The following is a 16,150-nucleotide window of genomic DNA, read 5'->3' on the forward strand; positions in this document are numbered from 1 at the left end:
GAAGCCGAAAATTGCAAGACTAGACCGAGAAATAAGAGACATCGATATTTTAAAATGTAGGAATACCGAATTGTATGGAGTTTGGGTGGCTGGTATTGATTTTATTAAATAATATTTTTAATGTAAAAAGAGGGTATATAACAATGCATCGTTTCCAATCAATTTTACTATTTCAGAGGACATTTTTGTATACCAGGACTCACTTGCATTTGACATAATAGTTTACAACGTAACAGAAAAGGCGTCACAGGTTCTGATAAAAAGAAACGATTACGTACGTACTTTAATTAAATACAAGATTTAATGAGAAAAAAATATTGTATCAGTGAAACATTGTATAAGAATAATATGACAAGTCCCGAACACTTATTTGTACACGACACGGAACCATAAATTGGACATCCACTTTTATCGGAAGGATCGCTAAATATACAATATTGAGGGGATTACGATCCATAAAAATTGTTAAATCTTCTTACAATCCCACAAATGTTTTAATACCTCACATATCATGACTCATGACGTGAGTTTATCGTATTTGTATGACGTTTTCCGTAGTTGCCCGATGACATTGTCCATGCTCTTCCTGTTCGCATTGCACCTGATTTAAGTTACATTTTAATATGCACAGAATCAAAGAATTTTATGCGTACTGTAAAATGCAAATATAATGCCGTTAAGACTGGCTGGAGGTAAGAAAGTTTACATGATTTATTGACAAGTAGTTCGCTGAAAGAAAAAGGTTTAATTAAACAATTCAATGAATTTTCAGGAAAAGAAAGACTCCATTTTTCGGAGGCAGGACGTGTACATACGTCGAGTTTTTTTCAAATAAAAATAATGATCTGATAGTGATATCAGATTCGATAATGTATTACCTGGATTCACCTGTTTCGAAAGGTAAAATTGTGGACCCCGAAACTGCTGGAATTCATCGCCAAGGTGTACCTGATATCCTCTATGAAGGTGAATGTTTTTTTTTAATCCTAAAAAGTCATTAACATTACATTTAAAATCTATATCCAGCATGATAAATTATCACAGTATATATTAGAATGACGACACGTGTCATTAATTCAGTACGTGATTTTTTTAAAATCAATCAGCTGATATAACAAAACGTGATAATTTGGTCTACATGGCTCCTTCCGGCTCGTGGTTAATGTACATATCTTTACACCCAATGGACGAAGAATGGAAAGATCGTTACATGACACACTACTCGTTACACGGGAGTAAACTCGAGAAATACAAGTTCCCAATGGTAACTAAATACCTGAACGCGAAATTGAAACCATATCTCCTTAATATTAATTATCAAAAGGCAGGTACCGCAGTGTCCAAAATGGACGTCAAAATATGGGAGAGAAAATCCTTAACGACGGTGTCCTCGATAATAATTGAAAGTGTCGATCTTTTACAGTAAATATGCCTCCGTGAAGAACCAACTGCCGGTATATATTACTTCCTCCATATGTAAATCCATTTAATTAATTTTCAGATCCGGTTACTTTATCTTCGCCTCTTTTAACGAAGAAAAGTTGACGATGACATTTACGGATCGAGAGAGGCGGACCAGTTACTTCGTTCAATTAAAGAAGTCGGGCTCGTATGAAGTTGTAAGTCCTGTAAAAAGTAATGAAAGTTATTCCTTTCGGAGTGCAATTAGTAATATTAAGGAAGATTTCGTGGACTACAGTTGTACATCCATAATTGGCCGCAATCTGGGTGGGATGAGATGTATCCAGAAATGTTGGCAGGTTCGGACAACGACCTCATGTTAATTCTACCAATGACCGTGCCTCGATTAACGCACGTCAAGGGCAATAAACTTAATTTCTTAACACCAGAGTCAACATACGTGGCGCAACTTTTGGCCTGGGTCGATAACGGACTCGCGTATGTGTTTTTTATTTACTGCTCCTTAATGGCACGTTGTTTCTTTTATCACTCATCGGCGCTATCTGCCTTTACAATACAACATGGAAACGAAATAAAGATTTATCGGGATATAAAGCATAATAAAGAATCGTTGCGTTTTTCAGATATATTCTTGCCGCTCCGGAAGCGGCTGAAAGAAAAGTCTATTCCGTTAAATGGAGGACGAAACGAGAGGATGATGTCAATAAATCGATCACTCCTGTCCTAGAGTGCATATCTTGTCCGAAAAAGTGCGTCTAATGTATACTTAAACCGGTGGAATTTTTTTTCCAGGGTTTAAAGAGCTGTAATTCTGTCATTCTAGGAACGAATCGTGGCCCGAATGTGCTTACGCTCGTGCACTGCCAAACCCTACAAAGACATTAATTTTAATTGATTGTTTAGGTCCAGACATTCCAAGGCAAGTTGTACATACCTCTGATCAGCATGTAGTTTCACTGGCCTTGCTTTTTGCAGAACTTGGATTTGGGAGGCGAAAACCAGCAGCAGGATAGTCTTCCTTGACAATCGTCCAATGATTCAGGAAATTATGGCAGGGATTTCTGTACCTCGATATGAATATTTGAAGATTCCTCTTCTAAGTGGTTTCCGGGCGGATGCCAAGCTTACTCTTCCAGGGCGTTTCCAGAACGAGTACAGCAGTCTTAATCCCTTTCCAATTATTTTTTACATGCAAGTAATCCAGTCCTTTCTATTTACATAGAATTATTGGGTCACTAAATATTGAAAAATGTGCGACTTCCAGATTGATTTAATTTATTTCTCTCCAGGGATCCAATACCTGGTGAACAACTTGTGGACAAAAGATGGCGACTCGATTGGCACGAGTACGCAGCCACCAATTGGAATATCGTCGTCGTTCAAGTGGACGCAAGAGGAGCTGGTTATCACTCAATGAACAGAATTTATTCCGTGAAAGGCCGTATACCTGAAATAATGGTCAACGATCAGATATCTGCAATTAGGTACAAGAAATCCTTACAATCATGGCGGCCGACATGCGCGTTGGCCAAGAAATTTAGCCCCAGCTATTTTTACGAAATAAAGTACCACGGTAAATAATCAGTACCTTTCAGATACATCGCAAAAAAGAAGAAATACTTGGACATTGGAAAATTGTTACTGGTCGGTGAAGGTTTAGGAGGAACAATAGCGCTAATCGCTGCATCAAAGTTTGCTCCCTTCATATCGGGTGTGGCGGTTTACAATGCGCGGTTGAATTTGCATAATTCAAGTAAGCCTGCAACGAAAGTAACTACTCAGAAACTAAGTGTAAATATGTACCCAGCCATAGGGTTCACGGAAAAGTTTATTATCCCTCCCAAATCCGAGAATCTGAGCGACTTGGCCGCGTCCTGGAACAATACGTACACGTATATATCTCACTGCTTAAATAATCAAGTATGTCCCTGCGAGGAATTTTACCGACTATTATACTCCTTCGACCCAGCGCTGAACATTCACACAATGGTGAGATTTATTGTATAAATTTTTTAAAGACCCGTTGAACGTTTAATCATTGCTCGAGGGCACTCGTGACAACAAAGGTATACCCCGAGGAGTGGACGCCGGATTACATGGGAAGTTCCCGAAAGCACTTTTACTTTATCATGGTTAAACAAGCATGCGACAAGACCGTGTGCCATCGTCAATTGTCCGGCCAAAATGCCTCGACTGATCCCGAAGAGGAGGAAGAATTTTAACGAGGCACGAGACCGGCATAATAAAAAGAGACATGCAAGAGAGGAGATCGGCCCGGAAGCGGCGGCACCAAATGAAACATCACCTTGATATATACTTATATTTATTTTCTTTACGAACGTACCGTGTTTCTTTCAGACGATGTACATAATAAGTTATGAGTAAACGAGCGTTAAGTCTTATCCAGAACAACCGCATCCATTTTAGCTTTAAAACGTTCTTTCTTTAGGTACCACTACACACAAATTTAATTTCGCGTTATGGATAACATTAACACTTGCCGGCTTTACTCAAATATATAATATACTTTCTATTAACCTTCTGTTTATTAATTGATATTCTTTAATTAGATTACCAAATACAAAAACATAGGTGATACAGTAATGTGTTATGATACAGGCGCGCGTCCCCGTAGCACTGGGTAGAAGAGAGTGTATGTGTATGTGTGTGTGTGAGAGTGTATCTGTGTACTCGCGCTAAATCCGTCCCTTACGCAGTGCTGCGCGACGACCTCTTATGGAAATACTTACGAGTAGAGTGTGTTCCTTATCGTCTTAAATTATACGTAGAAATATAATTATTTAGAATTTAACGTACCTTCCTATAAGTTTATTACAGTGAACAGTAAAATGTTTAAATGAAACGCGCCCCGCTCGCTCGCCCCCGACTCGCCATTGCGGTACCTCCACCCTCGCTCGCCTCCCCCTTTCCTCCCTCGTTATCTCGTTAATCTTCCTCGGTATAATAAATATGTACACGTGAAAATTTGTACAGTATAGTTCCCCATTGCGTCCTACCCATTATTGTTGTCTTACGATTATAACACAAGATATTTCCCTAGGTCGCGTGTGACGTGACGATCAAACCGTGGTCAGATCGCGGGGATCGACGGCCGAGGATCGTCCGAAGGATATCGACTCGTCTCTCCACCGCGATACGGAGTGTCTTCGATTCCGTGCTCTAGTTTTACCGTTTATCTGGACGTTTGTTAACGCTAATCGCGAAGCATCGGCGAATGGCGGCTCAAGGCGAGGTGATTCCGGCGTTTCCTTCATTCCGCCCTTTTAATACCTTATCCGAGAATCGAGCCTAAGCTTAAGTCGTTCTAAAACGAAAAACCAAAAAAATAAAAAAAAAATAAAAAAATCATGATACTTCCATCAGCAAAGATTTCCTTAAGTGGTAGCATTGCACGAGTAGTAAGCTTGCCAGTAATGAGATCGTGAGTTTGACGTTTCGTTAATAAACCAAAAAAAAGAAAAAAAAGGAAAAGCAACCACGTGTCACCACGTGGGAGCTCGAACGTGCCCAGAGAGAAATGACCGAATCTCCAGTAAATACGATTCTCTACGTGTCTTACTTTTTTTTCCTTTCGTTCTTTCCTAAAAATCCTAGCGTTGCGCAAAAACGATAATAATGTCGAGGTAATAGTACGTGCAGCTTCACGGGCTTTGAACTATAAATAATTTAAACTCCTGGTACGAAAGTAACCCTAAAACCGCGCGAGGTCTCCTCCGCGTAATCTTACTCCCCTAGGCGTTAGTTAATTAGTAGCGATCCAATCACCGAGAAAATACGTCCCCCACGTTTCGAGCCTCGGACCTGAAACTGCACATAAGGTCGCCCCACGTTCTAAACCATGGAATGAAACCGAGCTAACATTCTTCTTCTTTTTGTTTTTTTTTTCCTTTTCTTTTCTACGCATTCGACATACAGTTTAAAGGGCTAAGTGGTAAAGTAACTAGAAAGCAAGCGATTCGTCAGTCACGGCGCCCCATCGGCACAGTCTCGAATCACACCCCTTGAAACCGTCATCGACATGCTCTCATACCGAGAATATATTTTACAGGATCAACAAAATCCACATCGACGGTATGCGCAAACGATCGCGTAATTTCGTTGATTGAAGCCTTCGTATAAATTAGTCTAAAAGGAAAAAAAATATATATATATATAAAAAGAAAGACGAGCGAAAGCGAATACTCGCCCGACGAAGACTAATTCGAGGTTCGTCGAGGGAAGGTCCCTTTGCTGATCCGATAAAATGATTTTCCGCTTGTACAAGACACGTCCGCGAAAGCAGCAGCTCGGGACAACAGATCGAGTTTTAACGAGTCGACGTAACCGCAGTCGGTACACCTCAAGGCGGAACGGTTAAAATTGTTTTTCCTTCCTCTTTCTTATTTTGTCTCGGCAAAAAGCGTCCGTTTGACTCGTCTTAATGCCTGGCTGCCTCTAAACCGCTTCGAGAAGGTACCGCCAGGTCGGCTCGTCGCTCCTTGTTCTTGGCGTAAAATGAAACGAGACGATCTCTAACGCGAGCACTCCAAGGGCCGAGTGCCCGAAGCAAGCCGCGTGGATTCCTGAATAAATAGAGATTAATAGTGAATAACAAAATTTTAAGTATTCCTCGTTTCTAACGTTTACCGCTGTATAGTTTGTAAGAAAATAAGATACTTTACTTGGAGTCTTTATGTACACATATTACAAACAACGTTTCCTCTCATTACCTTCATAATGTATAGGTTCAGGTGCGAAGGGCCGCACGCCTCTATGATACACGTTTAGGAGTTGACAACTTTTTCCCCCGGGTCCGCCATTAAACCCTCGTTTCCCATCCGGGGGTCCCCCGCGTCGTTCTCCTGCGACTCCGCCCGCTGCAGGCCGACCTCGACTCGCAGTCGCGATAAGTGTGATCCTTCCCTTCTACCTCCTACAGGAGCCATCTCTCTCATCGGAATCCCCTTACTCTATCGAACGCTGGTCCTCTTTAGAAAGAGAAAAATCAACATACGGGCAGCGCACGCAGCCGCATCACCTAGTACTATGTACAGTTGATTCTCCGGATGGTTCGTTAGCGAGCCGCGGCTTCGGGGCTGACTTTCGGGCAGCCCGACCGAGGAGGTGCGGACGAGAAGGCCCCTGCTGGTGGACCTCGCGCATAAGTTGCCCGTAACTGGGGGAAAGTTACGCGCGAGACTTCTAAGAGGACTCCGAGGGTGCGATTCCTTATCGGTGGTTCGCGGGTCTTAGAAAACATACGAAAGGAGCCCGGACGAGCTCGAGGCGAGGACGCCGAGCCGGAATCGCATAGAGTCCCCGTCCCTGGCGCCTCCTCGGTCGTGAAGCAGCGGACGAGGTCCTTGCCACGCGACCGGCGACGAATCCCAGACGTCCATCGCCGATTGGATCTTCGGGTCGCTCCCGGTGGACCTCGCATTCGGTATCCCTGTCCACGGTGCACCCGCTTGGCGCGCTCGGCACCGATAGGTCGCGATTCCTCTTACGAGGAATCGTATCTCACGGCTAAACTCTCGGCCCGACGAGAGCCCTATATGTACACTGCACTCACACTAAGAAGTCGGGGTCACTGTGATCGTCGCCGCTGTCGCTGGTGTCGGAGATTCTTCTCCTCTTCTTCTTTTTGTGTTTCTTCGCCTTCTCCGCTTTGTGAGACCGGTGCTTGCGGTGCTCCTTGAAGTCCGTGTGCGCGTGTATCGTGAGCTTAGGTACCCGCGGGGAGGTGGATATCGAGTTGACCGAGTTGTTGGGATGCTCGGTGGAGTTGAGGTTGGGCTGGTGCTGCTGGATGACATCGGAATGGGTGACCGAGCCATCGGCGGCAACCTTGTCGGGTTCGGGGTTGGCGAGCCTGGCGGCGGCTCCGTCCGCTGCAACGGCCGTGCGCTTGGCGGCGTCGCCGTCGCCGGGGGCTACCTCGTCGTCGGGGTCCTCGGGGTCGAACTTCAGCATCAGCTGCTTGAAGTCCAGGTACTCTTTGACCAGCTTCTTGCGTCCGCCCTCGTTGAGCTCCTCGTTGCTGCCGCCTTCCTTGAGTTTCTGCAAGGTGGCCTTCGGCCTGAAGTGCAAGTTACTCTTGCGACTCACCGCCTTCTCGTAGACCTTGGCGGACTCCGAGGGGGAGTACTGGCTGATCTTCGCGTCGGAGAATCCGTAGAGGTCCTTGAGATGCTGCCTCAGGGTGAGCAGCAGAAGGAAACCTTGACTAGCGGTTATGTATTCTCGCAGCAGCGTCGTGTCCTCCGGGAGCCTCGACATGATGACCTCTTCGTCCTCCTCGTCGTCCTCCTCGTCCTCCAGGGTGGCGAAGAGTTGCGCCGGGGTAGGCTGACCGTCCGGCCCATAGACCATGGCCAGCTGAGGCTGCGGAGGATTCGGCCCGCCTTCCTTCGGCAGAAGGGCTTCCTTGAACGACTGTAACAGATTAGTCCCTGACATCGAGATGATGATATCTATGTGATGGATGATGAACAGAGGCTCGTCTTGCACTTGATATGTGAAGTAGGCTAGGTTGTCCGCCAGGTACAGCATCTGCGACAGGCTCGTTTTCGCGGCCTCGTCGAACTGCTTCAGGAAGGACTGCACGATGGCTCTTCTCTGCTGTTTCGTGTTCCTCAGGATCGTGTACAGGAACCCGTTCAGCGCCCCCGGGAACTCGCCCTCCTTAATCCTCATCCCTCTCACCGTGACGTCGTTCTGCAGGATCCTCTGAAGGCGGTAGCTCAGCCTGATGCCGAACTGCGACTTCATGTGGATGAAACCGGGATACTTCTTCTCGATGTCTTGCAGCTGCTTGTCCGCGCTGTGGCTCACCATCTTCTCGCAATCCGTGCTCATGCAGATCAAATACGGAACTATCTGTACAGGATGTACCAAGCCTTGGGCCAGGATCAGCTGTATCACCTTCAACGCCGCGTGTCTGACGCTGACGTTGGCGTGTAAGAACGACTCCAGGATCTCCTTAAGGTACAATTGAATCACAGTACTTGCCATCCCCGAGGATACGTCCCCCATTTCCTTGAGGTTCTCCTGCTTCGACAACTTCGCCCACTCCAGGTCCTGTTTGATCATCCTCTTCTCTTCCTCTTGGAGGTACACCTCGATGTTGTTAAGGACCTGGATCCTCATGTTGACTAGCGCGTTTTCGGAGGTCAGCAAATGGTGGTACAGCTCCTTCAGCTCTGGAAGCATCATAAACTCGTAATGTCTTATGCAGAGAGAGCCGATGGCCGACAAAGTGAAGAGCTTGATGTCGTCGTTGTCGAGGTGAACGAAATAGTTTAGAGTCTCGAAGACCTGATCCTTAATGTTGTCCGGCAGGCCGTCTATCACCTCGGGATCCGTAAAATTAAAATACCTCAACAACAGTCCAACGGTAAACAGGGCGCGCCGGAAAAACGGCCTCCACTGCAACAACAAAGGGTTATTCGGATTCTCTTCGTAAAGAGACTTATAGTGCGTAAGGTGGCCGTAATATTTCTTGAAGCAGTCCCTTATCAACTTGAAGTTCCGGGTCACGTTATTCACTATCGAACCTAGACAAGAAAGGCAACTCGCGACGACGGATCTGTCGTGTTGAAGGATCAGCTTCACGGAGTCCTCTTCAAGTTGTGCCAAGAACGTCTCGCTAGGGTGCTCCATCAGAGGAACCACCAGCTCCAGAGTGTGCGCCACGCTGCTGATGATCTGGTAGTCACCTTGCGTCTGACACTTCAGGCTCAAATAAGGCTGCAGCGTTATCGCGTGGTTCACCAGCAACTGGGGTCGGATCTTCGCGAAAAGGTACAGGGTGGTCAAACAGGCGACCAGCCTCTGGGAGGAGCCCCTCTTCTCGGGTTTCTCGGTGACGTTGTTGGTCTCCTCGAGTCTGAGGACGTTCTCGATGAGGCAGTCGACGATCTGCTTGCAGGCCGTCAAAAGCGCCTTCGGCGGCTCCGTCTGCATCTTGGTACTGTCGTCTTTGTCCTCCTTTGGCTTAAACAAACTTACCAGCAGCTGTTCGAACCACTCTAGGCCCATGTCCTTGCTGGCCGCGACGACGTCGGTGATGTTCATGACTTTCCTCAGCAAGGCGTCGCCGTCCAACGAAGGTCTCTCCCTCACGGGAGTGAACCACATGTTCTGGAACACCTCCATCACCAGCTTCCTGATTCCTTCCTCGTCGTTGACCCTTCGTATCATCTTGACGCATATCTCGGGTATCTTCGGGAAGTCGGGACACTCCATGCAAATGTCCTTCAGAATCTTAATAACGCGTTTCCGGACACTGACGCCGGTGTCTAGGATCCGCGCCAGCAGCATGTCGTAGTACTTGTCTATGAGCTCGGGCCTACTCAGGACGAATTTACCGACGAGATCGACTGCAGCTTCCCGGACGGAGGTAGAGTGGTCCAGAAACGAGTGTTTCACTCCCAACTGCATGTCGCCTCGCGCCAGGACACTGGAGTCTGCCTCGACGATCATCGTCAGGCACTTCATGGCCTTCGTGCGAATGGCGATGGAGGACTCGGTCAGGACGTGCAGGATCTGCTTCAAGTACCTGTCGAAGCTCTGGGAAAAGGGCCGCTTCGAGGCGAGGTACTGGGAGATCAGTTCCGCGGAATTGTAGTCGATGAAGGTCTGCAGGATGTCAGGCTTGGTACCGGTCGAGCTTGACGGTCGGATCTTGCTGATGATGAACTTCTTCTTCTCCTCGATAACTCTGTAGGCCTCGGAGTTCTTCTGCTCGTTGTTGTCGTTCTCGTCCGGATCCTGATCCTCCACCTCCGACTCGCTCTCTTGGTCGCTATGGTGCCTGTTCTTCTTCTTGGACCTCTTCTTGTGGACCTTTTTGCTGGGGCTATTTTTGACCTGACTCACGCGCGTCTTCTCCAACGTGCAGTCTCGGTACCATTGGGCCAAATAGAAGTAACGAGCGTAACCCAAAGCGGAGTCCTTTGTACCGTTCACGGCGAGATAGTCCAAAAGGACCTTCTGCAGGAACACCGTCCTCTGTTCCTCTTCGCCGAGTCCCGGGATCTCCATGTCCTTCAACGGGTCGTAGTTGGCTTCCTTCTGCTGCTCGGCTTTTATATCCTTTATGATCTGATCTATAGTGGACAATTTACATTGCGAGCTGACCGCGTCCTTCCGCAGCCTGGCTGCGACCACTCCTAAATAATCGAGGGAAGCTACTCTCAGCGACATGTCGGAACTTTTGTTCGAGAAATGTCCGACCAGCAGGTTCCCCAGCAAGCTCAGGAGGAGCTCAGCGGCAGGCCACTCGGGCTTGTTCACCGTGGCCAACAAATCCTGGACGAAGTTCTCGAACAGAGGTCTGTAGTCGATCTCTTCTCCCTTGCTCCCGCACTTGCTAAGGAACACCGTGAGGAAGTTCCCCGCTGTCCTGGTTGCGGTTTCGTATTTATTTATGACCAATATATCGGCGTCGACGTTGCTGGACTTCTTCTCCTCTCTCTTCTCCTCGTCGTACTTGCTCTTTTCCCTCGGTATGATACTGTCCGGCAAGACGACCACGCACTGGATCAGTTGCAACACCAAGGCGGTCAGCATTTGAATGTGGTCTTCGGAATTGAGCCTGTACGTCCTCAGGCTCCTCTTGCTGCTGGGCAATCTCGCTATGGAGGCTAATATGTCGTCCAGCAGTAATCGCCTGTGCTTCTCATACTTGGTGAATATCACGGTAACAAGTTTCAAGGCGCTCAATTGAAGCTCACTTACGGACTCGACGAAGAACGGGGACACGCCCAATGTCGAGGCGTAAAGGACACTCGTATCCGTCAGGACCTGGACATTAAGCAACTCGGCAAGGAGTCCGACGAGCTCGTGCATCTTATTGTACAATTGCAGAATGCTCTTTTCCCGGACCTCCTTCGTGTGGCCGCGCTTTTTACGACCACTGGCGTTAAAATTGTCAGTCTTGTTCTTAGAATCCGTCTTGTATACGGGGTCGAAGGAAGGGTAAATGGTGTTCTGCAGCTGGAACTTCATGAACGTCGTTATTCGGTCGATTACGTCCTCCAGATACACCGTCTTAGGCATGTTTTGCGACGTCATGATGTGCAGCGAGATCAAGGACGCGTCCACGGCCCGTTGCACCCTTTCCATCGCCAGCTCCGTGAACATCCTGCTCTCGTCGATGTCGTCGTCAGGGTCGACCAGAGGCGAGACTCTGGCGCCGTCGCGGATATTTTTCTCCAAGATGTTCAGGACCCTGACCAGTCTGTCGGATGGGATCGACTCCATGGCTCCTAGGGCCTTCAATTTGGCCGCCTCGGTGCACAATTCCTGCAGCTGGTACTTAGATATAAGGATCTCGTCAGGCACGTCACCGTCGTCGTCGAGCTCGGTCATCATCGTGGTGTCTTCGGTATTCTCGAATATAGTATCTATGGTCGTGTTGAATCTTTGATACGTGTTCGTCTCCATCAGCTCCTCCACGCTCAGTTTAGCCAAAACAGGCACCAGTTTCTTCTCGACTTTCCTTATTTTCGGCTTCGAGGGTTGAAACATCTCTTCCTTCTTCTCGTCGACGTCGTCGTCCGGGTCGTCCACTAACCTCCTTCGTCTCCGCGTCCTGTCGTCCGTCTTCTTCTTCTCAGCCTTCTCCTTTTCCCTTTGCACCTGGCGCTCTTTCGCGCGCGCCTTGAAGTATTTATTATTCTGGCCTATTTCCTCTTCACTGTCGGATTCGGATTTGACGGACTCCTCCAAATTGGAAAGACCCATCTTTGCCGCACGACCGGGAGCCTGTTCGGAGAATGCACTTATACTCTTTTGCATGAGAGCCTGGTCCGATAAGGATAACCTATTCAACATAACAACGGGCTCTTTCATCTTATCTACTAATTGATCAGGTATAGTTTTAGTATTTTTCTGCGTGTTATTGTTTTGCTGCTGCGGTTGCTGCTGCGGTATCAAAGGTTGCTGCTGCTGTTGCGGTTGCTGCTGCTGTTGCTGCTGTTCTATCGGTTGCGTCGAGTCTGGAAGGGGTAAAGAACTGGTTGAATTAATGTTCGGAAAAACAGGCGCTTGAGGAGTTGGCATTAAACTTTCGGGCTGTTGACTCTCGTTTTGCTTCGACTCCATGTTTTCGATGGGCAAGTCGATGTCGGGAAGACCAGTTACTGGATCCAGAATAAACTGTTGATTCTCCTGCATGGAAACGTTAATGTCCATCGGTTGAGTGGTTTCCAACAATTGATGCAACTGCTGATTCATCATGGGATCGTAGACGTTTTGTTGCAGGTTCATGGTCTGCTGTTGCTGTGCCGACATGCCGGCATGCATGGGCGTCATGTGGATATTGTGCTGAGGGGTGATACTCGTGACGTTATGGTGCTGGGGCAGCACGTTCCCAAGAGAAGTTAGAGGGTTGCTGGGAGAACTCATGTGCACCGGTGAATACATGCTCGGTTGAGACGTATTGTTAGGCAGAGGGTTCACACTGTTGACGTCTTCTTGGAGATGTTGCGGCGTCGTTGACGTCCTCGTTTGGTCGGTAATAACTGTTGCACGAGGCGATGGAGAAGGCACGGCGAAAGGAGACATTTGCGACATCTCCGCGTGATTTTGCGGAGTAACGGGCATTCGCGGATGTTGCGCGTGGGGCATCGTTGCAGGAGGTGGTAACACTGTCCTGGCTGCTGCAGGATGAGCTGGACTGCCCTGCGGCGTTTGTCTAGATCCGGAGGAACTGGAGTACGATGGCGAAAAACGTCCATAGTTCGCAGGTGACTGGTTCGAATGAATCGTTGGTGTACCTTGGGACCAGTTCCTCGGAGAGTTATATTGAGGACCTTTGAATACGTGGGGATTCGCTTGCAAAATCGCCTTCAGAAGTTCTGGCGTATTTTGTTGCGTTTCCAAAGGTTGCTCCGTGTTGGCGTAGTGATCCTTCAGCTCGATATGATCCGAAGAGGTTTGAGATAAGGACACAATTAACTGAGGCACTAAGTTTTCATCCCGAACACTTAGCAATATTTGTGCTTCTTCCGCAACTCGGGGATGAAACAGAAGGGACTTGTTTGTCAAAGTTTGCGGTAGTGGAGTCGGTAGGGGCATTTCCGACAATAAGTCGGTGAGACTCGCTATACCCGCAAGGGTGGTTATCGGTACACTCGGTATAACTCCATTCATTTTGGACTTGATTTGTTCTGGCATTACAGCGTAGACAAAAAATAGTCTCAAAATCAATTCCAGTTTCAAAGTATAGCCGTAAGATCATAGAATGCACCAGCAGCAGCTCCACGTTCCATGTGAGTCGTTTAAGATGTTACGCTTCGATCAATAAATCGTTATCAAATATGTTGTCATCACTAGCTGTCAGAACAACCATCACCAAAGTCTGCCTTTGTTTGCATTATTCCTCAATGGCAGGCTGCAATTGTAGCACTATGTCAACAATCGGAACTGTCTGTCTTCGTTCAAACCGCACTAGCACTAATGAAATTTTGGGAACTTAAGAAATTGTCTTTTAAGTTCCCATGATGCAAGGATGTATTTCAGCCAAATTTTGATGAAGCACGTGGGTCTTGTAATAGACGATCCATTTTTATTCTAGGTTGGTTAACCTGTAACAAAAATTAACATTAATTTTAGGTAATTAGTTAATATCTCATTAATTATTAAATACCATGCTATTAAAGATCTTTTATGTCCTACTGCGCAACATACATTTGATTCTGTTAAAAAATATGTCAAACGGAGCACGATTTCTTTATAAATATTTACCTTCTCTTATCGATCGTCAGCCTGGCAACATCATAAATATAAAATTCTTGCAGTAGGTTAACACTAGTTATTGCAAATTCTTAAATCCGTGCTGCAACCTGTCAATTTAAGAAATACGTATATATTATAATAATTTCTACAAAATGTAATGTTAAAATAAAAGTGTTAATAAAAGACTAATCGTATAACATTTTGTTAGTAATACCTGAGTGTGCTATTGCGACGTGTACTTGTTTCTTGTAACGAATAAATTCAGCACGACGCAGTTACACCTCACGGTATTTAGATGAGTACAAAACAATTAAATCTGACTATGGGCAGCAATTCCCTTCCGATAATAATTTTGTTAATTCTGGCAATATAGTTAATTTATCACTTCCTTTTCTTGAATATCAGTCAAGCAACATCACAAATAAGATCTTTGCCAAAGTTAAAACCATACGTCGGAGATGTCGAAGTTACACTGAAACCCACCGATCCCATGGATTTACTAATCTATTGCACCAACTACAGCCAACCACAGGCAATGAGAAATAAGAATGTAATTTCAAGTAAATCTTCAAGTTTTATGTCATTTACCTTAGATCGCTATTAGCGACGGACATATATGCCATGGAATGCACTGCTTATACAATTTCAGCAGAAATCAGTGCTGGATATTCTAAATCTCAGTGGATTATTTCATTATGACTCTTCTCTGGTCACCCGTTAGCCAAGTGATATCAGAAATGGAAAATTCCTGTCATGGATCGACGCTGACCAACGTAGACCTCAGAATGGTACTGAAAACCTGCCAAATCCACAGTTACTTCCATCAATGACTGCAATCGTAGTCGAGCTCCAGGTATTTGGGGCGAATACGGAATTCCAACGAAGTTTTCCTGAAGTTTTCTGTGATTTACCTCGGACAGCCAGTAGCGAGGAATATTTATGCCGCGGAATGCACGATACGGGGACGGTTTCGGCTTGAGGCAACGGTACCTCGGCGACGATGGACGTGCTAATCGAGATGGTGTAATCGAAATCCACACGTCAGCTGTGCAGCGACCGTCCCGGCTGAGGTTTCTCGTTAAACTTTAGCCTGGGAAGATATCCACTCAATTGTCATCCGTGGCTGTGGCCTACTTGATTCGACGCTCTTTTCCGCCGAGCACCGAGTGCAACACTCGCAATCTATGCGCGGCACACTCTCCACTTACATTTTTCACCGAACCGAATAAACATCCTCATGTCAAACGAGGCCGATCGCGGGGAAAGCAGTATTTATAGTATGAGTACGAGGAAAACAGACACAAAGGCGTCCATTTTGCTCAGCAGCGAGTTAGCGGAAGTTGCGTAGTGGATACAGACAAGATACAGATATACCGGCGCAAAGAGCGTCCCGTTTCAAACGAGACGGGACGCGTTCGCACGGTTGAGATTTGACCAATCCGGACAGAAATTGCATCGGTTTGCACATTCAACATTATCGTTACTTATCGTCCTTCGTGAAATTTCCGCCCAATTTGGATGTGCGAAAGCACACCGAGCCATTCAAGTCAGTCGAAAATAGTCAAAAGTTGCCATCCGGAAAACTCGCGCTACGCGTCGTTTCACCCTGACATCCCATTGGTCGGTTCGAGGTCACGTGACTCTAGACCAACGCTGATTGGCTGATTCCTTCGAAGATCCGCCATTTTGGTATAACAAGAACCGTTCAACGAGTTGCTGCATTAAAGAACACACGCGGAGTGAATACGGTTTGAAACTGAAATTGATTAATGGTTCGATCCAGAGGGCGCATCATATTATTCCCTAGTTGTTAGCCACACAGAGAGGTTCACGGAAAAAATGCATCCTTATTGGTTACATAAGGGTTCGTCCGGTCCAACGGAATGTACGAATGAAAATTCATCTCACAGGATAGTAATTTATTCTTTGTACATAGGTTTGAAAAATGCGATTCATTGTTAGAAAAAATTATAGAAGAGGCCGA

At 46.5% G+C, this 16,150-nt stretch overlaps 2 protein-coding genes across 5 annotated transcripts; one reads left to right on the forward strand and one right to left on the reverse strand.

Moving 5' to 3' along the window:
- The first annotated feature begins 201 nt into the window (after nucleotides 1–201).
- LOC105697994 (inactive dipeptidyl peptidase 10) lies at nucleotides 202–3,651 on the forward strand. Of its 3 annotated transcripts, none has more exons than XM_012421801.2 (7): nucleotides 202–2,171; nucleotides 2,246–2,345; nucleotides 2,398–2,617; nucleotides 2,712–2,906; nucleotides 3,018–3,175; nucleotides 3,230–3,411; nucleotides 3,489–3,651. In XM_012421801.2, the coding sequence occupies exons 3-7, from the start codon at nucleotides 2,538–2,540 to the stop codon at nucleotides 3,642–3,644; spliced, it is 771 nt and encodes a 256-aa protein (XP_012277224.1). In that variant the 5' UTR covers nucleotides 202–2,171; nucleotides 2,246–2,345; nucleotides 2,398–2,537; the 3' UTR covers nucleotides 3,645–3,651. The 3 variants fall into 3 exon arrangements, with proteins under 3 accessions (XP_012277224.1, XP_023290487.1, XP_012277223.1); XM_023434719.1 differs by having other exon boundaries at nucleotides 202–692; nucleotides 773–2,171; nucleotides 3,018–3,411; XM_012421800.2 differs by having other exon boundaries at nucleotides 3,018–3,411.
- Nucleotides 3,652–3,728: 77 nt separating this feature from the next.
- Nucleotides 3,729–15,478, reverse strand: LOC105697990 (nipped-B-like protein). 2 transcript variants are annotated; one of them, XM_012421785.1, is made up of 4 exons: nucleotides 15,078–15,478; nucleotides 14,755–14,965; nucleotides 14,176–14,273; nucleotides 3,729–14,015 (listed from the first exon to the last, which is right to left on the reverse strand). In XM_012421785.1, exon 4 carries the CDS (start codon nucleotides 13,603–13,605, stop codon nucleotides 6,991–6,993), a length of 6,615 nt encoding a protein of 2,204 aa, XP_012277208.1. In that variant the 5' UTR covers nucleotides 13,606–14,015; nucleotides 14,176–14,273; nucleotides 14,755–14,965; nucleotides 15,078–15,478; the 3' UTR covers nucleotides 3,729–6,990. The 2 variants fall into 2 exon arrangements, with proteins under 2 accessions (XP_012277208.1, XP_023290486.1); XM_023434718.1 differs by lacking the exons at nucleotides 14,755–14,965; nucleotides 15,078–15,478 and adding an exon at nucleotides 14,381–14,627.
- Between the last annotated feature and the right edge of the window lie 672 nt (nucleotides 15,479–16,150).

This window comes from Orussus abietinus, unplaced genomic scaffold (genome assembly GCF_000612105.2).
Source record: "Orussus abietinus isolate OABI.00-Male unplaced genomic scaffold, Oabi_2.0 scaffold1, whole genome shotgun sequence".
NCBI lineage: Eukaryota > Metazoa > Arthropoda > Insecta > Hymenoptera > Orussidae > Orussus > Orussus abietinus.